Source organism: Nerophis lumbriciformis, linkage group LG24 (genome assembly GCF_033978685.3).
Source record: "Nerophis lumbriciformis linkage group LG24, RoL_Nlum_v2.1, whole genome shotgun sequence".
In the NCBI taxonomy this organism is placed as follows: domain Eukaryota; kingdom Metazoa; phylum Chordata; class Actinopteri; order Syngnathiformes; family Syngnathidae; genus Nerophis; species Nerophis lumbriciformis.
Window position 1 is genome coordinate 3,719,236 of NC_084571.2, and position 22,769 is coordinate 3,742,004.

Sequence of the window (22,769 nt, forward strand, 5' to 3'; positions counted from 1 at the left end):
ATACTGATAAAGTTGAGGAATGCTCATCAAACACTTATTTGGAACATCTCACGGGTGTGCAAGCTAATTGGGAACAGGTGGGTGCCATGATTGGGTATACAAACAGCTTCCCAAAAAATGCTCAGTCTTTCACAAGAAATGATGGAGCGAGGTACACCCCTTTGTCCACAACTGCGTGAGCAAATAGTCAAACAGTTTAAGAACAACGTTTCTCAAAGTGCAATTGCAAGAAATTTAGGAATTTCAACATCTACGGTCCATAATATCATCAAAAGGTTCAGAGAATCTGGAGAAATCACTCCACGTAAGCGGCATGGCCGGAAACCAACATTGAATGACCGTGACCTTCGATCCCTGGCACTGTATCAAAAACCGACATCAATCTCTAAAGGATATCACCACATGGGCTCAGGAATACTTCAGAAAACCACTGTCACTAAATACAGTTGGTCGCTACATCTGTAAGTGCAAGTTAAAGCTCTACTATGCAAAGCGAAAGCCATTTATCAACAACACCCAGAAACGCCGCCGGCTTCTCTGGGCCCGAGATCATCTAAGATGGACTGATGCAAAGTGGAAAAGTGTTCTGTGGTCTGACGAGTCCACATTTCAAATTGTTTTTGGAAATATTCAACATCGTGTCATCCGGACCAAAGGGGAAGCGAACCATCCAGACTGTTATCGACGCAAAGTTCAAAAGCCAGCATCTGTGATGGTATGGGGGTGCATTAGCGCCCAAGGCATGGGTAACTTACACATCTGTGAAGGCGCCATTAATGCTGAAAGGTACATACAGGTTTTGGAACAACATATGCTGCCATCTAAGCGCCGTCTTTTTCATGGACGCCCCTGCTTATTTCAGCAAGACAATGCCAAGCCACATTCAGCATGTGTTACAACAGCGTGGCTTCGTTAAAAGAGAGTGCGGGTACTTTCCTGGCCCGCCTGCAGTCCAGACCTGTCTCCCATCGAAAATGTGTGGCGCATTATGAAGCGTAAAATACGACAGCGGAGACTCCGGACTGTTGAACGACTGAAGCTCTACATAAAACAAGAATGGGAAAGAATTCCACTTTCAAAGCTTCAACAATTAGTTTCCTCAGTTCCCAATCGTTTATTGAGTGTTGTTAAAAGAAAAGGTGATGTAACACAGTGGTGAACATGCCCTTTTCCAACTACTTTGGCACGTGTTGCAGCCATGAAATTCTAAGTTAATTATTATTTGCAAAAAAAAATAAAGTTTATGAGTTTGAACATCGAATATCTTGTCTTTGTAGTGCATTCAATTGAATATGGATTGAAAAGAATTTGCAAATCATTGTATTCCGTTTATATTTACATCTAACACAATTTCCCAACTCATATGGAAACGGAGTTTGTACATAAATAACATCCTGAAATATTTTTTTATCTTGATTGAAAATGAACACCAATGAGTTGACTGATGAACATTCTCACGTACTTTATTCAGAAAGTATAAATAACGACAAATACAGATAGAATAAGTGTAAAAAAAACAACAACGACATTATGATTTGTACATTGTACAATGTGCTTGTTCTATTTTTAAAAAAAAGAAAACAATCTGAAGTTGTCTTTATTTTTAAGTTATTGTACCGTGATTTTACCAGTCCGGCCCACTTGATAGTAGATTTTTCTCAGTGTGGCCCTCTATCTAAAATGAGTTTGACACCCCTGCTTTAGAGGGACGCCAAAATTAAGTGCCGCAGCAGTACTTAGTTGCAATACACTTTTCCACCACTTGTGGCAGTAGTGACAATCTCAAATAAACAGAAAAAGCCTGGACCTCAACTCATAGAGAAGTTTAATAAGCACAAAAATGATTACTAAAGTAGTGAATCTGTTTTTATAAACTTTAATTGTATCAATAGTTTATTATGAAACATACTTATTCTTATTCTAATGGTTTAACTCTTATCTTACTGACAGGATGCAATGCGTCTCCCATAACAATGTGACCTCGGACTATGTTAAGGTAACGTGCGGAGTCCCCCAAGGTTCGGTTCTTGGCCCTGCACTCTTTAGTATTTACATGCTGCCGCTAGGCGACATCATACGCAAATACGGTGTTAGCTTTCATTGTTATGCTGATGACAGCCAACTCTACATGCCCCTAAAGCTGACCAACACGCCGGATTGTAGTCAGCTGGAGGCGTGTCTTAATGAAATTAAACAATGGATGTCCGCTAACTTCTTGCAACTCAACGCCAAGAAAACGGAAATGCTGATTATCGGTCCTGCTAAACACCGACATTTATTTAATAATACCACCTTAACATTTGACAACCAAACAATTACACAAAGCGACTCAGTAAAGAATCTGGGTATTATCTTCCACCCAACTCTCTCCTTTGAATCACACATTAAGAGTGTTACTAAAACGGCCTTCTTTCATCTCCGTAATATCGCTAAAATTCGTTCCATTTTGTCCACTAGCGACGCTGAGATCATTATTCATGCGTTCGTTATGTCTCGTCTCGATTACTGTAACATATTATTTTCGGGTCTCCCTATGTCTAGCATTAAATGATAAATGATAAATGGGTTGTACTTATATAGCGCTTTTCTACCTTCAAGGTACTCAAAGCGCTTTGACACTACTTCCACATTTACCCATTCACACACACATTCACACACTGATGGAGGGAGCTGCCATGCAAGGCACTACCAGCACCCATCAGGAGCAAGGGTGAAGTGTCTTGCTCAGGACACAACGGACATGACGAGGTTGGTACTAGGTGGGGATTGAACCAGGGACCCTCGGGTCGCGCACGGCCACTCTTCCACTGCGCCACGCCGTCCATTAAAAGATTACAGTTGGTACAAAATGCGGCTGCTAGACTTTTGACAAGAACAAGAAAGTTTGATCATATTACGCCTATACTGGCTCACCTGCACTGGCTTCCTGTGCACTTAAGATGCGACTTTAAGGTTTTACTACTTACGTATAAAATACTACACGGTCTAGCTCCAGCCTATCTTACCGATTGTATTGTACCATATGTCCCGGCAAGAAATCTGCGTTCAAAGAACTCCGGCTTATTAGTGATTCCCAGAGCCAAAAAAAAGTCTGCGGGCTGTAGAGCGTTTTCTATTCGGGCTCCAGCACTATGGAATGCCCTCCCGGTAACAGTTAGAGATGCTACCTCAGTAGAAACATTTAAGTCCCATCTCAAAACTCATTTGTATACTCTAGCCTTTGAATAGCCCCCCTTTTTTAGACCAGTTGATCTGCCGTTTCTTTTCTTTTCTCCTCTGCTCCCCCCTATCCCTTGTGGAAGGGGAGACACACAGATCCGGTGGCCATGGATGGGGTGCTGGCTGTCCGGGGTCGGGACCCGGGGTGGACCGCTCGCCTGTATATCGGTTGGGAACATCTCTGCGCTGCTGACCCGTCTCCGCTCGGGATGGTTTCCTGCTGACCCCACTGTGGACTGTACTCTTACTGTTATGCTGGATCCACTATGGACTGGACTCTCACAATATTATGTTAGACCCACTCGACATCCATTGCATTCGGTCTCCCTAGAGGGGGGGGGTTACCCACATATGCGGTCCTCTCCAAGGTTTCTCATAGTCATTCACATCGACGTCCCACTGGGGTGAGTTTTTCCTTGCCCTTATGTGGGCTATACCGAGGATGTCGTTGTGGCTTGTGCAGCCCTTTGAGACACTTGTGATTTAGGGCTATATAAATAAACATTGATTGATTGATTGATTATTTATTAGTTTATCCATTTTAGCACTAGATAATTGTATGTAAATTAATTTTTTATCATTTTTTTTAATAGCCCCTTCTTGTACAGTATATTTGATTAGTATTTATTTATGTGTTAAAGTACGAGTAGTAGTACAAGTTTATGTGTAAAATAAATAATAATCTTTGTGATTAGCACATGGTTCAATATCATTTGACAAGGTTGTTAACCTGGGGTGTCAAACGTACGGCCCACGGGCCGGAACAGGCCCGCGAACAGGTTTTTTCCGGCCCCGCGTAATGAGTTTGCCAAGTATTAAAATGAGCTGCATTTTTTTAAATGAAATAAACTGCTGTTCTAAATATGTCCACTGGATGTCACAATAGCAATTCTGTTAAAACTAGCAAGAGGTACAAAGTAAAGCGTGGCTGCGGCTCCTCTCCCTCTACCCAAATGAAACTTTTTTATGTCTTCTGTTACGAACACATCGTTATTTGGCACCCTTACTCCCCCATAATGTCTCTGTCAAAAAGGAGAACACTTAACCCTTTCGAATACTTTTTACATCCGTTTCTTACGGTTTGTTGAGTTTCCACTGGATTGATACGTGGACATGACAAAGGAGGTATTTGATAACTCGAAGAGTTTACATGTTGTGTTTTTTGTTCAATCCCTTTTTCGATACACTGAGACGAAGTCTAAGCTCATTATGTTTTTGAAACTGCACCAATTTCCTCAGAATTTTCAACAAACTTGAAGTGTTTTGTCCAGAGGATTATTTGTGATTTGTACGTTTTCATAATGTGCTTCTTATATTTTTGGCCAAAGTAAAACAAAGAAAACAACTAGGGATGTCCGATAATGGCTTTTTGCCGATATCCGATATTCCGATATTGTCCAACTCTTTAATTACCGATACCGATATCAACCGATACCGATACCGATACCAACCGATATATACAGTCGTGGAATTAACACATTATTATGCCTAATTTGGACAACCAGGTATGGTGAAGATAAGGTACTTTTGAAAAAAATTCATAAAATAAAATAACATAAATAAATTAAAAACAATTTCTTGAATAAAAAAGAAAGTAAAACAATATAAAAACAGTTACATAGAAACTAGTAATTAATAAAATATAGTAAAATTAACTCTTAAAGGTTAGTACTATTAGTGGACCAGCAGCACACACAATCATGTGTGCTTACGGACTGTATCCCTTGCAGACTGTATTGATATATATTGATATATAATGTAGGAACCAGAATATTAATAACAGAAAGAAACAACCCTTTTGTGTGAATGAGTGTAAATGGGGGAGGGAGGTTTTTTGGGTTGGTGCACTAATTGTAAGTGTATCTTGTGTTTTTTATGTTGATTTAATAAAAAAAAATAAAAATAAAAACTTTTTTTTTAAAAAGGATACCGATAATAAAAAAAAACGATACCGATAATTTCCGATATTACATTTTAGCGCATATATCGGCCGATAATATCAGCCTGCCGATATTATCGGACATCTCTAAAAACAACCTGTAGTTGTCTTTATTTTCAAGTTATCGTGCCATGATTTTACCATTCCGGCCCGCGTGTGCACAGATTTTCCTCCATGCGGCCCCTGAGCTAAAATGAGTTTGACACCCCTGTGTTAAAATGTAAGTAGGTTAGATGTAATTATTGAATACGGTTAAAATCAAGAATAAAATGATTGATTCAGTGTTAATATTTGGATGAGCACTCTGTAGTGCACTAAAAAAAAATCCTATTTTTATGGTTAATTTACGCTAAATTTCTACTGTAATTTTTCTATTTTTTTTAAATAGTTTATAAAACTGTAGAATTGAAGACATTATCTGTAAATAAACAATCCGCCTGTTATTTTAAGTAATATGCCAGTAATGACAAAATATGTATATTTCTATTTTTTTTTTACAGAAAAATACCAAATTAATTATACATAGCATTTTCTGTTTTCTTAAATTACTTTCAAATTCATGTAATATTACGATATTTTTCTGTAAAACGTTTCATGAAAATTTCTGTAATTATAATGTTTTTGATCATTATTTGGTTTACAATGTTTTACTTTAATTTTACGGTTTTCGTTTGGCAGCCATAGTTGCCAGTAGATGGCCGTTTTGTTTTACAGAATTTTTTTTAGTTGGACCCCGAGGTCAAAAAGGTTGAGAACCCCTGTTATAGAGGCGGTTTGGCTGAGTCCACTCTCAGTGCGAAAAGTGGGACTTTACGTGCAACCCAGGTATGCAAAACAAGGCGTCTTTGGATTTTATGTGAGTTGGTGCCCGATCGGACCGGTGGGATTTCGGGTCTGTGCCAAAAAAAAAAAAGTACCAGGTTGTACCCATCCCGAGTTGTACTTGTGTTTACCTTTAAAACGGTGGCTGAGGATGTGCTCCAAGATGGCGGCAAAGTTGATGAACTCCTCTGCCGAGTCATCGATGGGCTCGGCCGTGTATTTCTCGAGAAGAGTCTTGACTGAGAATCTAAAAGGCGAGAAAGTGGGGAAAAATATATATTTAACGTTTATTTAACCAGGAAAAAATCCCATTGGAGCTGCAGATCATGCAAACAGTTGTACAAACCCTGTTTCCATATGAGTTGGGAAATTGTGTTAGATGTAAATATAAACGGAATACAATGATTTGCAAATCCTTTTCAACCCATATTCAGTTGAATATGCTACAAAGACAACATATTTGATGTTAAAACTGATAAACATTTTTTTTTTTTTTTTGCAAATAATCATTAACTTTAGAATTTGATGCCAGCAACACGTGACAAAGAAGTTGGGAAAGGTGGCAATAAATACTGATAAAGTTGAGGAATGCTCATCAAACACTTATTTTGGAACATCCCACAGGTGAACAGGCAAGCTGGGAACAGGTGGGTGCCATGATTGGGTATAAAAGTAGATTCCATGAAATGCTCAGTCATTCACAAACAAGGATGGAGCGAGGGTCACCACTTTGTCAACAAATGCGTGAGCAAATTGTTGAACAGTTTAAGAAAAACCTTTCTCAACCAGCTATTGCAAGGAATTTAGGGATTTCACCATCTACGCTCCGTAATATCATCAAAGGGTTCAGAGAATCTGGAGAAATCACTGCACGTAAGCAGCTAAGCCCGTGACCTTCGATCCCTCAGGCTGTACTGCATCAACAAGTAACATCAGTGTGTAAAGGATATCACCACATGGGCTCAGGAACACTTCAAAAACCCACTGTCAGTAACTACAGTTGGCCGCTACATCTGTAAGTGCAAGTTAAAACTCTCCTATGCAAGGCGAAAACCGTTTATCAACAACACCCAGAAACGCCGTCGGCTTCGCTGAGCTCATCTAAGATGGACTGATACAAAGTGGAAAAGTGTTCTGTGGTCTGACGAGTCCACATTTCAAATTGTTTTTGGAAACTGTGGACGTCGTGTCTTCCGAACCAAAGAGGAAAAGAACTACCCGGATTGTTATAGGCGCAAAGTTGAAAAGGCAGCATCTGTGATGGTATGGGGGTGTATTAGTGCCCAAGACATGGGTAACTTACACATCTGTGAAGGCGCCATTAATGCTGAAAGGTACATACAGGTTTTGGAGCAACATATGTTGCCATCCAAGCAACGTTACCATGGACGCCCCTGCTTATTTCAGCAAGACAATGCCAAGCCACGTGTTAAAGAGTGCGGGTACTAGACTGGCCTGCCTGTAGTCCAGACCTGTCTCCCATTGAAAATGTGTGGCGCATTATGAAGCCTAAAATACCACAACGGAGACCCCCGGACTGTTGAACAACTTAATCTGTACATCAAGCAAGAATGGGAAAGAATTCCACCTGAAAAGCTTAAAAAATGTGTCTCCTCAGTTCCCAAACGTTTACTGAGTGTTGTTAAAAGGAAAGGCCATGTAACACAGTGGTGAACATGCCCTTTCCAAACTACTTTGGCATGTGTTGCAGCCATGAAATTCTAAGTTAATTATTATTTGCAAAAAAAAAATAAAGTTTATGAGTTTGAACATCAAATATCTTGTCTTTGTAGTGCATTCAATTGAATATGGGTTGGAAAGGATTTGCAAATCATTGTATTCCGTTTATATTTACATCTTACACAATTTCCCAACTCATATGGAAACGGGTTTTGTATTACGATCACCATTAATAAAACAGCTGGATGCAGGTGGGCTTACATATGAGAAGACTACTGAGCTAAAAGCCCGGTCTATCCACTCAATAGCACAGGGTTAAAAGGGCCCGGCTCTGATTTGTTCCGTACGCAGCGGACAAACGCACTACTGTACTTGAACGCAGCAACAGTCGTGAGGTGGCGTAGGGGGCGGAGCTTCCTTGGCGGTGTGAACCACGCCATCTTATCACTGAGGTCACCCCCGATTGTCTTGTGTGCCGCACAATGCACCCCTTCAGTGTTGTCATGGCAACAATACAATTAACCCGCTGTCTTTGCGGGCGTCGTGGTCCTTTTGTGGGCCCCCCGGCGTGAAAAAAAAATAAAAATCATCAAACGCTTCCCTCCCCCCCCTCATCGCCGCTATTTAGGGTCTGTTGGCGCTTTAGTTTAGCACTTTTCACAAGCGTCGGTCCGCTGCACCCCGAAAAAGGACGGCCATGCGGCGCGCATGCTAGGAGACGGCATCAAGGCGTCAGCTCGGGTTGCCCGCCTCCGCCTCCGCCGCAGCGATGGGCAACACGAGCATCACCGAGGGCAAGACCGCCCTGGCAGTGGGAAAAACCTCCATCGCCAGGGGGAAGACCACCGTCTCCATGGGCAACTCCTCCATCTTCAGGGGAGTGACCACCACCTCCATGGGAGAGTCCACCATCCAGAGGCAGAAGACCACGGTGGCTCTGGGCCGGGCCAGCTTCAGCCGGGGAACCACCACCACCTCCTTCCGAAAGGCGTTCATGCCCAAGCGCCGGACCACCTAGATGGGCGCCGGGCGGCCCGACAAAGACTCAAAGGGCGAGTGGAAGACCTCCTTCACCTCCAGCAAGACCTCCTTCAGCAAAGGCAAGGTCTCGCTCCTCAGGACCAAGCACGCCGTCACCTGGGGCCAATCCGCCATCTCCTGGAGCAGGGGCACGCTGACGTTGGGCAAGAGCGGCGTGGCGGTGGGGACCACCACCCTCACGCGGGGGGGGACCACCAGCTCCATCGCCACCTTGACCCTCGCCCACGGGACTAGGAGCGTGTCCGCGGTCCGGACCACCCTCCGCAGGGGCGCTGAGACGCACAGCAACGTCTACTGGAATTTCCACACATGACCTGCAGCGCGCGGGGTCACGAACAAGGAGCGGCCTGTCCGCTCGGTGCAAGCAGGTCAGTAACGCTGACGTGTCGGAGGGTCTTAAAGGGGGCGTCAGGAGTGGTCCGTGGTATGTTTAACTTTCGAAAGGGGTCTGGGTTGGTTTTTGCCTCGTCCCTCATAGAGAGTGAAGAATGCATGAAAGAGATGATACAGTATTAGGTAGAGATAGTCCCACGACGCAGGATTCTCACAGGAATGAGGCAAAAATACAACCTTAGCTACTGTGCATGCTTAGCAGTGATATTAATATGAATAAAACCAGGTTGTTTCCAAGCCAAAGAACAATGGGGTGATGTCACCGCAACAATGTCCCCTTTAATTGTCCAGTGGGACAATCGAGCGACTGTCCAAGATCCCCCCCCCCCTTTGCACCCCGCCCTCCACATAGGCAGCGGCCACCTACGGCCCCCTCTGTCCATTCACGGCGACCCAAGAGTGGTATGCGGCCTCGCCGGGCCCACGTCCAGCAGCTCAACGGAGGCATTATCGCGCTCTCGGCGCTCAGCATTCCGGTGGGCTCGGCGTCCATGTTACTTGCAAAACGGGCGTGCGTGCCGCAGGAGCGTGCCATGCCCAGCGCCGAGTGAGCCCCCCCGAGAAGCGCCGCTGGAAACCCGTCCCGGGCGGAGACGCCGAGCTCGGCCCCCATGGGCAACACCAGCTTCACCGAGGGCAAGACGGCCCTGACGCTGGGCAACACCAGCATCAAGCGGGGCAAGTCCAAGCTGGCCCTGGGGAACACCTCCATCTCCAGGGGCAAGAGCACCACCTCCATGGGCTCCTCCACCATCACCAGCGGGAAGACCAAGATCTCCCTGGGGGGCGCCTCCTTCAGCAGGGGGACCACCACCACCTCCTTTCGGAAAGCCATCTTCCCCAAACGCAAGACGCTCTAGGTGAGGAGGGGCGGACCTCACCTTGGCGTGGAGCAAAACAGAACATCTGCACCTGCTCTTCTCTTTTTTTTTGGATTAAATTCACTTCTGGTTAGGTTTGACTTTTATGGGCCAGGCAGGACTCGCCGGTCAAACAGGTCAGTGGCGTCCTTTTTCTGTCAGACCTAAACCAACACACTTCTCCATGGTTCCTGCAGGAGGTCATGTGATCACCTGAAACTCTCAACCACACCAAGTGTCTATTTCTCATTTCGAGTCAAAATATCTAAACAAACTTAAAACAAGTCACAATACCCTCAATACTCATTTTAAGGACTTGTTTTAGACAATAGATCCGAAGAAAAAAATTATAAATGTTTTATAAGACACAAAATGTTACAATACTAGTACCTCATAATACATTTTAAGACCACTTTTAAGTTTTAAAAGCTGAAATACTTTGACCTGTTCCAATGGCAAGATTTGATTGCTCATTAAAAAAAGCAAAAATAACTTGCATTAATTGTTTTTTTTACTCTTTTTAAGAGGAACATTTTTTTTCCAGTGTAACTTTCATGTTGCTCAAATATCCCAAAAAATGTAAAAACGTTAAAAATGAAATCATGCAGGTGACATTTTGATGCTATTATTTTCAGAACTAATAAGTATATATAAATATATATTAGTTTTGGTGAACGTTAAAGGTCCCAGGGACCCAAAAGGGTCTCAGTCATTAAATTGTTAAAAAAAATTCATTTGTACTTTTTTACTTTCAATGCCTACATTTTTATAGATCAACTTCAGATCCGTCCGTTGACATATTTAAACTTTTTTTTAATGTTTTATGCCCTTTTTGCCAAATAAAATCCAGATTTCTTATGGCAAAAACATAAAATATGCAAGATTTTAGCCCAAAAGATGTTCAAAGTGAGTAATTGGAGCCTTAATTAGATCAATAATTCATTACACCATCAATTTGAGTTTATTTTTTTTGTTTGTTAATATGGTGTTTTTTTTAATGTACTAAAAAGGTCCCAGGTATAGGGATAAAAGTTTTAAAAATATCACACATCAATATATATTACTTTCAACGCTCAGATATATCTGACGATTTTACGCTTTTTTTTTCTTATTTGTTTTGTTTTTATGTTTTCTTATTTTTTATGCCCTTTTTTCAGAATAAAACACACAAATTATGCAATATTTTCCCTATAAAAGTGGAATATTTGACGTGAAGTCATTTGAATATGTCAATAATTCTTAACAACATTGATTTTGATACACTATTATTTTTTGAACAATGGCAATTTGAAAGATAAAAACAGCCTGCATGGCAGCTTTGTGTTATTAGAGTCAACATTGCAACTTTTCATCCTGTTTGCTCTTTTATTCCATTTTTTTATGTTTTATTTTGGAATTTTTTATTTTTTTTAAATTGTGCCACGGGCCGTAAAAAAACCCCTTTAATGTAAAAAAAACACATAAAATCTAATTCATACAGTGGTACCTCGGTTTTAAACCTCCATGTGAGTCGCTTTACTCTATATTTGAGACCCGTTTTTCATACACCGTTTTGGTTATGGCATGGCCAAACATCTAACAAACGAGTCTGTTTGTCCACGTATAATTCCACGTATTCTAGTGCCCACACAAAGAATCCACGCGTTGGAAAATGCAAAATGATCCACCATGGGGCCAAAAAAAGTTGCGAGTGACAGCCCTTTGACAAAGAACCATCATCACCAGCCAGGATGCTCAATATAATGTAAAAGTGATATTTATGTGTGTACATCTCATTCACAATTTTTTTTATTTTATTTCACATTGCTTTCTGCACTGTTACTATTTTCGATAAAATGTGTTATGTGTTCATAAAATTGCTTGGATTTTCGTACAGTTCAGTTTTGGGGTTTTTTCAACCACGGCACCTTTGTAGTAGAAAGTAGAGCGGGGGGGTGGGGGGGGGTCCTCATGTCACTAGTGACCTCGTTGACGAGATATAGCACATCTCAGAGTTCTACGACCTAAAAGCAACATGCTCTTGGTACCGTTTGACACTGGAAAAACAACAGATTGTTCTTCTGAAATGATTCTTTTGTGACCCCCCCCCCCCCCCTCCCATCTTGGCCCAGCGCCCACTCACACATCGCTTCAAGTGCCCTCTTGTTCCCCGACCGCACCCTTCTACTGTACAGTGGGACCTCTGAAGGCGGAACACAGTTCGTGTCATTTTGCCCCACTGGAAATAGTCTGTTCCAGGGTCAATCCATCATATGTGCTACTGAGAACAAAAACATATGTCCACTGCAGAGGACATAGCTTCTCAGGATGATTATCACATTATTATCTGTCCAGACAATGTTTCAGGACACATGTTTAACATTATGAAGTGTAAAAAAGAAGTGGTAAAACTTAAGGGTGTCCTGATCTGATATTAATATCACTCCGATATCAGCAACAACAAAAAAAGTATGTGGTCATATATGTGTTTGCATGTAAAATGTGCGATATCATGTGCGATACAAGCAGCCCTGCACCGTGTTTACTTGTGCAAAGCTGGACAGCTGGACAAAAGGTCAAACATGCTAGGCTATAGGCTCCTATGAGCTAGCAGCTGCACAACAGCTAAGCACACAATAGCACACAAGCTAGACATACATAATAATCATTTTTAACAATATTGCAGTCTATTACATCACATTCCTTAATACAAACAAGTATCAAATAATTATAGTTGCCTATTTTTTACACATACAAAGTCTCCAAGGCAGAAACGCACTAGAAAGTATACAATAACAAACGTGTCCGCATCATTCAACATGAGCTTGACTTCATGAATTATTGTGATCACGTGATGTCACCAAAAAAAAATCAATCAACTTAAAGACGGTTGATAATAAATAGGTTAGTGTTTTTTTTATTCTTACCATTTCTAACATTCCTCACTACAAACTAATAGAAGTGTGTATGAATCCCGCTGATATTGTATCCGATCAATATCGGTATCGGCCAATACTCAAAGCACCAATATTGTATCGTATCGAACAGAACAAAAAAGTTGTATCGGGACACCCCTAATAAAAGTATAAACAACTTAACTTTGCAAACAAGCAAGTCTGCTTACATCACTTCCTGGACCTCAATAAAGCCAAAGAAAATGTAAAACATGCATCCTATGACGCTCGCTCAACTTACAAGTCACATGACTACATTTTGTCACTCTAAAGGATTATTTGACACAAAATATTGGTCAAATTCTGGATTTTACACCGTAGGGTTGTCCAAAGTGTGACCATTTTATTTCCCCCCTGCATATTGTCACTACAGTCTTAAATATTACGCTATTTGTTTCGTCAACAAGAACTTAAAGCCAATATGTTTTCTTCAGATAGGTTATCATACATTGATCACTATTAAAGATGCTTTTAGCATCATTTATGAAGTTGCATTTTATTTGCGTATGAATTTTGTGAACTACATTTTTTACATCAAATGTTGCTGACAATTTAATTTAATATAGATTTGTGAGTAAAATGTGTGTGCTCAAAAAGTCAGTTTGTTAAAAAAATACAGTGTTTAACAATTAATCCATCCATCCATCCATTTTCTACCCCTCGTCCCTATTCAGTGCAAAGAAATTCAGTTTATATAATAATTTACGTGTATAAATATTCAGTCTATAAAAACAATTAAGTGTATAACAATTCAGTGCAAAAACATTCAGTGTATAAAAATAATTTTGGGTGTAAAATTTCAGTATATAAAAACATTTAGGTGTATAAAGAATTTGTGTAAAATAATTCAGTGTATAAAAATAATTTAGTGTATATGATTTCAGTGTATGAAAACAATTAAGTGTATAAAAATTTAGTGCAAAAAAATTCTGCGTATAAAATTATTTTGTGTATAAAATTTTATTGTATAAAAACAATTAAGTGTACAAACATCTGGTGCAAAAAAATTCAGTGTGTAAAAATAATTAAGTGTATAACAAGTCAGTGCAAAAAAAATCAGTGTAAAAATAATTTAGAGTATAAAAATTCAGTTTATAAAAATAATGTGTATAATATTTCAGTGTATGAAAACAATTAAGTGTATAAAAATGTAGTGCAAAAACTTCAGTGTATAAAAATAATACAGTGTATACAATTTGAGTGTATAAAAACAACTAAGTGTATAAAAATGTAGTGCAAAAAAATTCTGTGTATGAAAATAATTTTCTTTATAAAATTTCTGTGCATAAAAACAATTAAGTGTATAAAGATTTAGTGCAAAAAAATTCAGTGTATAAAAATAATTGAGTGTGTAACAATTCAGTGCAAAAGTCAGTGTAAAAATAATTTTGTGTAAAAAAATTTCGTTTATAAAAATAATTTAGTGTATAACATTTCAGTGTATAAAAACAATTAAGTGTATAAAAAATTTAGTGCAAAAAATTCAGTGTGTAAAAATAATTTTGTGTACAAAATTTCAGTGTATAAAAACAATTAAGTGTATAAAGATTTAGTGCAAAAAAATTCGGTGTATAAAAATAATTGAGTGTATAAAAATTCAGTGCAAAACAAATCAGTGTAAAAATATTTTAGTATATGAAAATTCAGTTTACAAAAATAATTTAGTGTATAAAATTTCAGTGTATAACAACAATTAAGTGTATAAAATCTAGTGCAAAAAATTTCAGTATATAAAAATAATTGAGTGTCTAACAATTCAGAGCAAAAAAAAATCAGTGTAAAAATAATTTTGTATATAAAAATTCTGTTTATAAATAGAAATAAGTGTATAAATATTTAGTGCAAAAAAATCAGTGTATAAAACTAATTTAGTGTATACAATTTCAGTGTATAGAAACAATTAAGTGTATACAAACTTTGTGAAAAAAATTCAGTGTATAAAAATAATTGTGTAACAATTCAGTGCAAAAAAATCAGCGTAAAAATAATTTTGTGTATAAAAATTCAGTTTATAAAAATAATTTACTGTATAAAATTTCAGTGTATAAAAACAATGAAGTGTATAACAATTTAGTGCAAAATATTCAGTGTATAAAATAATTTTGTGTATAAAATCTCAGTGTATAAAAACAATTAAGTGTATACAAATTTAGTGCAAAAAATGTCAGTGTATACAAATTCTGTGCAGAAATATTCCTTGCTAAGGTTCTGAGACAGAATCGATTGCTTTGGTCTTAATTTATCAGACGTTTTGAAGTAACAAATATTTCTGCACTGAATTTGTACACACCAAATTATAAAACACTGAATTTTAAAACAATGAATCTTAACAAATAATTTTTAAACACACAAATCTTGCTCACAAATTTGTATCCAATGAAACTGTCAGCATAATTTGATGTAAAAAAAAATTCAGGTACATAAATTTAATTTCCAAAAGAGTTTTCGTAATAAAGACACGCTTCTGATCTCCTTCTTTCTCTTTCTTTTCCCCACCATTTCTCTCCAGTCAAATTAGCAGCAGATGACGACGCAGCAGAGTCGACCAGGTGGACGCTCTGAGGAGACGTCCAAGTGCGGAGAGAAATAGAGAGAGAGAGAGAGAATAAATAAAGAGAGAGAATAAATGTCTGATGAATAATTCAGGGAGAATACTTTGGGTGGAAGCCAAATTGAAAGTGAAACTTCAGTCGGGCGTGTCTCCCATCCTTCCTTCAATCTTGCCCATGGATGCGTAGCAAGTGTTTGGTGGTCCGAGGATGTGTAGCTGCTCGGATTGAGAACTATTTTGGACGCGCTTCAAATTCCTGTGAAAGTGGAAGAATGTGAACATTGAAGTTTCCCACTGGCCGCAAATATTTACCATTGAAACTGTTTTAGTGCTTTCATTTCACCTCCGGTCCTCACGGGGGCGCTCAGAGGAGCAACAAAGAAGAAGAGTCGCCCTATTTTTGGAAAATAATAATTTTTTAGTCTATATTTGACAGTTTTGTTTTCATCCTCCAGCATCTTCTCTCCTCCTCAGAGTCTCACAGTTCTTGTTTTTTGTTTTTTTTTCCCCCGATAGGTCCACGTCGACACAGTTCCTGCCCCCCTCCCCCGACGCCACGCCAGAGAAAACAAACACTAAACAAACAGCAGGAGGCCTCCATCAAGAAATTGTCCAAAATACCATTCAGTGAGACAGCCGTCGCCCTAAAACGAAACTTGTTACTAGCGGCAACAGCAGATTAGACTGTGCATGAGAAATAAGAGGATGTCGCCAGGCTGCCTGCTCTTCTTCTTCTTGCTCTACTTTTGACGCTTCCTGGTTTTTGATGATGTCACACGTCTTCATCGTGGCTTTTCGAGCCCTAATGAAGACAAGGTCCACTGTCCCCTGCGTTGTACCCCAACAAATCCAATAGGCCCTGGACTAAAGAGTGGTACTCAGTAGGGGCGTGAATCTTCCGTCCAATTCCGATTCCTGTAGTGACGATTCCATTCAGAATCGATTCAACACAATTTTCGATTCAAACTAATTCTCCCAATGTAAAAGTTGGAATTGTTATTTGAAAAAAAATTCAATTGTATTAATTTTCAAAAATATGCATATATATTTTTATTAATTGACAATTTATTATAATTATTATTTTATTGTTTTTTTAATATTATGAATCGATTTAGAATCGGGATGAATAAGAAATAAGGATTGTGATTTGGAAGTGAGTCGATTTTTTTGCATGGAGCTAGCCTAAAAACGTCATTTTAAAAACAAAAAAAAACGTTTAGTCCTTTTTGAAAGTTTTTTTTTTTAATGACATTTTTTTTTTTAGATGTTTTAACATTATGAATTGATTAAGAATCAGAATGAATAAGAATTATGATTTGGACGTGGGTCGATTTTTTTTGCATGGGGATAGCCTGAAAACGTAATTTTAAATCAAAAAACCATTAGTCCTTTTTAAGTTTTTTTTTATTAAAAAAAAAAAAATTCGATTTAGAATCGGAATGAGTAAGAAATAAGAATTGTGATTTGGACAATTTGTTTGCATCGAGATGGCCTAAAAACGTCATTTTAAAAATCAATTCCTATAAAACAGAGAAAAGACAAAACATTTAAAAAAAAATTGAATTAATTCAAATAAATTACAATTTATTTAAATTTTTTTAAATTTTATATAAATGTATTTTGAATCAGCACGAATAAGAATCGGGATTCGGACGTGAATTGACTTTTTGTGCACGCCAAGTACCTAGCAGACCTCCACCAATGCTAACAGGAACTCCATTTTGCATGAATTTTGTTACATTATTCCTCACCCCTTCCTGCTCTGTCACTGATAAGAACACAATGGCAAATTTTCCAGGATTATTTGTTATTTTGCACTATAAATGTATTCTATTGAACAATTTATTCATGAATTAGTTTTAGTACCAAACATGCATCAAATTAAATAAAAGTTTGATTGAAAAAAAAAAAAAATCATCATAAGATTCATAAGATCATTAGGATTTAAAAAATATTTACTGAGAAATTTAAATTATTGTAATTCAAATGTTCACAAAAGTGTACTGAAGTAGCAAATTCTGTCAATATTTACATAACGTCTGTAATGTAACAAAAAAAACTACCCTCCAAAAGGTGCCCCACAAACACGGTTTGTTAAAGTTAATATGCATGTTAAAGAGAGAGCAGGTATTGTAAGTGTTAGGTTTCAAGATTAATAATCATAATAATGACAAAAAACCTGTGCTTGGTGCATTAATCCACCGCTAACGTCTGCTAAGCTAGCACGGCAGCTTGAGGCCTGAGGAAGTAGGCCGCACGCCCGAGTCCTGCACCATCAAGACCACAGCCGATCCAGGACCCTCGACGCGGATGGCGGGGCCGCCCTCCTCTCTCAGAAACCTCACGACTGTCGCTCATTAGCGGGAGTGCAAAGAACAAGCGCAGTAATCCAATACTGATGGAAACGTGTGCGTGCTTTTGTTTGCGTCTCTGTCTTTGTCGGCTTTCTCCGTCCTTAAAACGCTCTAAAAAGTTCTCTCAGGTCCGTCTGTGTCAGTGCCGCTAATCTCGGTCGTTATTTTCTTTCTGCACCATGTGACTTTGTGTGTGCCTCGCTGTTTGTAGCGCAAAAACTAAGCAGGAACGTTGGAACGTACTGGAATAAAAGCTCTTGATGGTGTGTCTATTTTGGAGTTTTGTCCTTCTTTATCCTTCACATTTATTACAAAAGGCTCGCTTGCACGATTAAAATCAGCATATATACTGTCCAGTTAATAATGTGGACTATCACGTACTTTCCTACTAGAATGCGTTTAAGTTCCATGCCTATCCCAGCTGGGTACACCCTGGACACTAAAAAATGTTGGGTTGAAAAGTAACCCAATTTTGACACAACTGCTGGTTCAAAAAAGGACAAGTCCCTTATTTGAGTACATTTTGGGTACATTTTTTCAACCCAACTTTTGCGTTGAATTATTTAACCCGAAAGTTGAGTTATGCTAACTCAGGGGTCGGCAACCCAAAATGCTGAAAGAGCCATATTGAAACAAATCTGTCTGGAGCCGCAAAAAATTAAAAGCCATATTACATACAGATAGTGTGTCATGAGATATAAATTTAATTAAGAGGATTTAAAGGAAACTAAATGAGCTCAAATATACCTACGAATGAGGCATAACGATGCAATATGTACATATAGCTAGCCTAAATAGCATGTTAGCATCGATTAGCTTGCAGTCATGCAGTGACCAAATATGCCCAATTAGCACTCCACACAAGTCAATAACATCAGCAAAACTCACCTTTGCGCATTCATTAGAGATGCGCGGATAGGCAATTTATTTCATCCGCAACCGCGTCAGAAAGTCGTCAACCATCCGCCATCCACCCGATGTAACGTTTGATCAGAACTGCACCCGCCCGCCATCCGCCCGTTGTTATATATCTAATATTAATTAAAAAAAAAAAAAAGGGTGAAAACTACGCGAATTGCACCTTGTGCAGACAAGATTTTTCGATCGGACACGGAGGAATTAGCGATGTAAAAGACCACGTTGGGACAAAAAAACACAAGTCTAATGCCGTTGCTAGCGATACAAGTGGAAAACTTTCAACGTTTTTCGTCGCCCAAACAGATTCTTTGGATGTGATAAATGCCAAAGTTTTATTTACGGAGGCAATAATTGAGCATGGACTTCCAATCGCACTGGCTGATCACATGGGACAGTTAATAATGTAATGCAACCTTTAAAAATCATTACGCGGTGATCGCGATCCCAAAAATAAACTTTTCTTGCATGATAATGTCCAGAAAAATTCGCTTTATATTACTATAGAGTCCTTTTAACGAATGAGTTTGATGGTTTATCACAAACCTTAAATGAAATTCCATGGCCACCGTCCTGCTCTCTATATCAACCAGGGTGAGCCCCACCCCTTTCGTGAGCGCACTGCGCGCGGAGTGACCCCTGTTACGCGCCCCCGGCAAAAGGGGTGGCAAGCAGGTAAGCTGCGCGGGCGGAGCGCGCGGAGTGACCCATGTTACGAGCCCCCGGCCACGGGGGTGGCGGGCAGGTAAGCTGCTTACCTGCTGCGCGTGACGCCGGTCGCGGCGAAAGCGGACGAGGCGGGGTGTCGGTGCGGTGGGCGCGGTAGTGACCCTGGACGTGCGTCGGGCCCTTCTCGCGGATCGCCTCAGCTACGGCTCCCGGTGGGGCCCTCTCGGGGGAAGGGGCCTCGGTCCCGGACCCCGGCGAGGCGTCCCTTCTCCGCTCCGTAAAAGTGTCCATCTCTTTTCTTTTCTTTTTCTTCTGTTGTGGCATATGCTGCAGGTGCCTGCTCGTTTTTCGTATGTGGGTAACAACATTTAACTATGTATATATATTTCCGAATTGGTTTAACTGCCACCCGCAAAAAAAAAAAAAAAAAAAAAAAAATCTAATTAATCCGCCCGACCCGACCCGCGAGCGGATAAAATCGTATTTTTTTTAATTTCATCCGCCCGATCCGCGGATAATCCGCGGACTCCGCGGTTGTGTCCGCAAACCGCGCATCTCTAGCATTCATGCACAACGTTAAACGTTTGGTGGACAAAATGAGACAGAAAAAGAAGTGGCATAAAACACGTCCTAGAAAGTCCGAGAAAGTTATACATGTAAACAAACTACGGTGAGTTCAAGGACCGCCAAAATTAGTAGGACAAAACGGCGCTCACCAAATACTCGAATCAGTGAAGCATGTTTAATATAAACAGTGTGCTTTATAACAATTAGGGAGGTTTGTGCAGTGTTGGGTTAGTTACTGAAAACCAGTAACTAGTTACAGTTACTAGTTACTTTATTTCAAAAGTAACTCAGTTACTAACTCAGTTACTTACCGGTACACCAAAAAGTAATGCGTTACTGTGAAAAGTAACTATTTAGTTACTTCTTTTTTTCTTCTTTTTTTTTTTAAAGCTCCCATTAATGCCCTTTTTGCCTTCATTTCAGTACTGTTATTGCACTGGAGAATAATACAATCTGTTGATCAACTTGACATGCATTTCTATTTTCCTTTTAACATAATTAATGAAAAACAGTGCCACATAAAAAGGCATTCCTCCTTTCTTTAAACTTGGACCAATGACCATGAATAAAAAACAAGTTTAAGTGCAACATAAGAAGAAACATCATCTTCCTTGAAACATAGGTAGTGAAATAAAGCCTGACATCTGGAGTGATGCTGCTGTCTTCCACACTTGGAGCCATGGAGTCCTATCTTGTCGATTGCATTGTACCATATGTCCCGGCAAGAAATCTGCGTTCAAAGAACTCCGGTTTATTAGTGATTCCCAGAGCCCAAAAAAAGTCTGCGGGCTATAGAGCGTTTTCTATTCGGGCTCCAGTACTATGGAATGCCCTCCCGGTAACAATTAGAGATGCTACCTCAGTAGAAGCATTTAAGTCCCATCTTAAAACTCATTTGTATACTCTAGCCTTTAAATAGCCCCCCTGTTGGACCAGTTGATCTGCCGTTTCTTTTCTTTTCTCCTCTGCTCCCCTTTTCCTTGAGGTGGGGCGGGGGGGGGCACAGGTCCGGTGGCCATGGATGAAGTGCTGGCTGTCCAGAGTCGGGACCCGGGGTGGACCGCTCGCCTGTGCATCGGCTGGGAACATCTCTGCGCTGCTGACCCGTCTCCGCTCGGGATGGTGTCCTGCTGGCCCCACTATGGACTGGACTCTTACTATTATGTTGGATCCACTATGGACTGGACTCTCACAATATTATGTCAGACCCACTCGACATCCATTGCTTTCGGTCTCCCCTAGAGGGGGGGGGGGTTACCCACATATGCGGTCCTCTCCAAGGTTTCTCATAGTCATTCACATCGACGTCCCACTGGGGTGAGTTTTTCCTTGCCCGTATGTGGGCTTTGTACCGAGGATGTCGTTGTGGCTTGTGCAGCCCTTTGAGACACTTGTGATTTAGGGCTATATAAATAAACATTGATTGATTGATTGATTGAGATTACTAGTTACCGCCGAAACTAACGGCGTTACAGTAACGCGTTACTTTGTAACGCGTTAGTCCCAACACTGGGTTTGTGTTGTTTGTCCTCCTATAAAAACCATATTAAAACAAAAAATATATTTTTCCCCCCTCATCTTTTTCCATGTTTCATACATTTTTTTAAAAGTTCCAGAGAGCCACTAGGGTGGCGCTAAAGAGCCGCGGCGACCCCTGTGCTAACTCAATGTTGGTTGATTCATAACCCAACTATATAGTTTAATTTATCGAACACAAAAGATGAGTTATGCTCACTACAATGTTGGGTTATTCCCAACCCAACTATTGGGTTGCGCATTTTAGCGCTCCTTGATCCAATAGTTGGTTAACAATTATAAACTTTACTGCTGGTATGTTCTACTCCTTCCCAACTGCTGTGTCATGACTTGGACTGTGGCGTGGTTTGTTCTCCCGAGGTGCAAAAGATTTGGACCAGATATGACTTGCAGGTGAATACATATTTAATTTTACTATAACAAAAGGAACAAACTAAAGGCGCGCACAAGGCGGAAGTACAAACTTGACAAAAGAAACAAATACTTGCACGTGGGCAAAAAACTAAGGACATGAACAAAAGTCGCTAACTGTGGCATGAATCGAAAAAACTTACTTGGACATGGCATGAAGTGTGCAGAGGTAAACAGAGTGTGACAGGGGTATGATGTCGCCAGAAAGACAAACTGAAAACAATGAACTTAAATACTACAGACATGATTAGCGAAAACAGGTGCGTGACTCAAAATGTGAAACAGGTGCGTGACGTGACAGGTGAAAACTAATGGTTGCTATGGTGACAAAACAAGAGTGCACAATGAGTCCAAACGTGGAACAGGTGAAACTAATGGGTAACCATGGAAACAAGACAAGAGAGTGAAAAGCAGGAACTAAAAAGAGTTCAAAACCAGACAGCACATGGCCAAACAAAAACATGATCAACACAGACATGACATGCTGGTTCAAAAAAGGACGAGCACCTTAGAGTTATTTTAACTCAACATTTTGGGTAATTTTTTCTACCCAACTTTTGCGTTGAATTACTTAACCTAAAAGTTGAATTATGCTAACTCCATGTTGGTTGATTCATAACCCAACTATATAGTTTAATTTATCGAACACAAAAGATGAGTTATGCTCACTACAATGTTGGGTTATTCCCAACCCAACTATTGGGTTGCGCATTTTAGCGCTCCTTGATCCAATAGTTGGTTAAAAATTATAAACTTTACTGCTGGTATGTTCTACTCCTTCCCAACTGCTGTGTCATGACTTGGACTGTGGCGTGGTTTGTTCTCCCGAGGTGCAAAAGATTTGGACCAGATATGACTTGGCAGGTGAATACATATTTA

The 22,769-nt window shown here is 39.9% G+C and overlaps 2 protein-coding genes across 5 annotated transcripts in view; one reads left to right on the top strand and one right to left on the bottom strand.

Moving 5' to 3' along the window:
• Positions 1-22,769, bottom strand: part of rundc3aa (RUN domain containing 3Aa) — a 58,285-nt gene that overhangs the window by 18,514 nt on the left and 17,002 nt on the right. The window contains exon 3 of the mRNA XM_061981325.1: positions 6,112-6,227. Within this exon, the coding sequence (XP_061837309.1) occupies positions 6,112-6,227 (116 nt within the window). The remainder of the gene's footprint in view (positions 1-6,111; positions 6,228-22,769) is intronic.
• On the top strand, positions 8,318-16,902 carry zwi (zwilling). Of its 4 annotated transcripts, none has more exons than XM_072915950.1 (2): positions 8,318-9,069; positions 15,955-16,902. In XM_072915950.1, the coding sequence occupies exon 1, from the start codon at positions 8,430-8,432 to the stop codon at positions 8,676-8,678; it is 249 nt and encodes an 82-aa protein (XP_072772051.1). In that variant the 5' UTR covers positions 8,318-8,429; the 3' UTR covers positions 8,679-9,069; positions 15,955-16,902. The 4 variants fall into 4 exon arrangements, with proteins under 4 accessions (XP_072772051.1, XP_072772048.1, XP_072772049.1 ...); XM_072915947.1 differs by having other exon boundaries at positions 8,674-9,069; XM_072915948.1 differs by lacking the exon at positions 8,318-9,069 and adding an exon at positions 9,086-10,091 and having other exon boundaries at positions 15,397-16,902.

Bases quoted from the DNA above. Each gene is read 5' to 3' on its own strand.
- zwi (XM_072915947.1), top strand. From the start codon at position 8,679: ATGGGCGCCGGGCGGCCCGACAAAGACTCAAAGGGCGAGTGGAAGACC.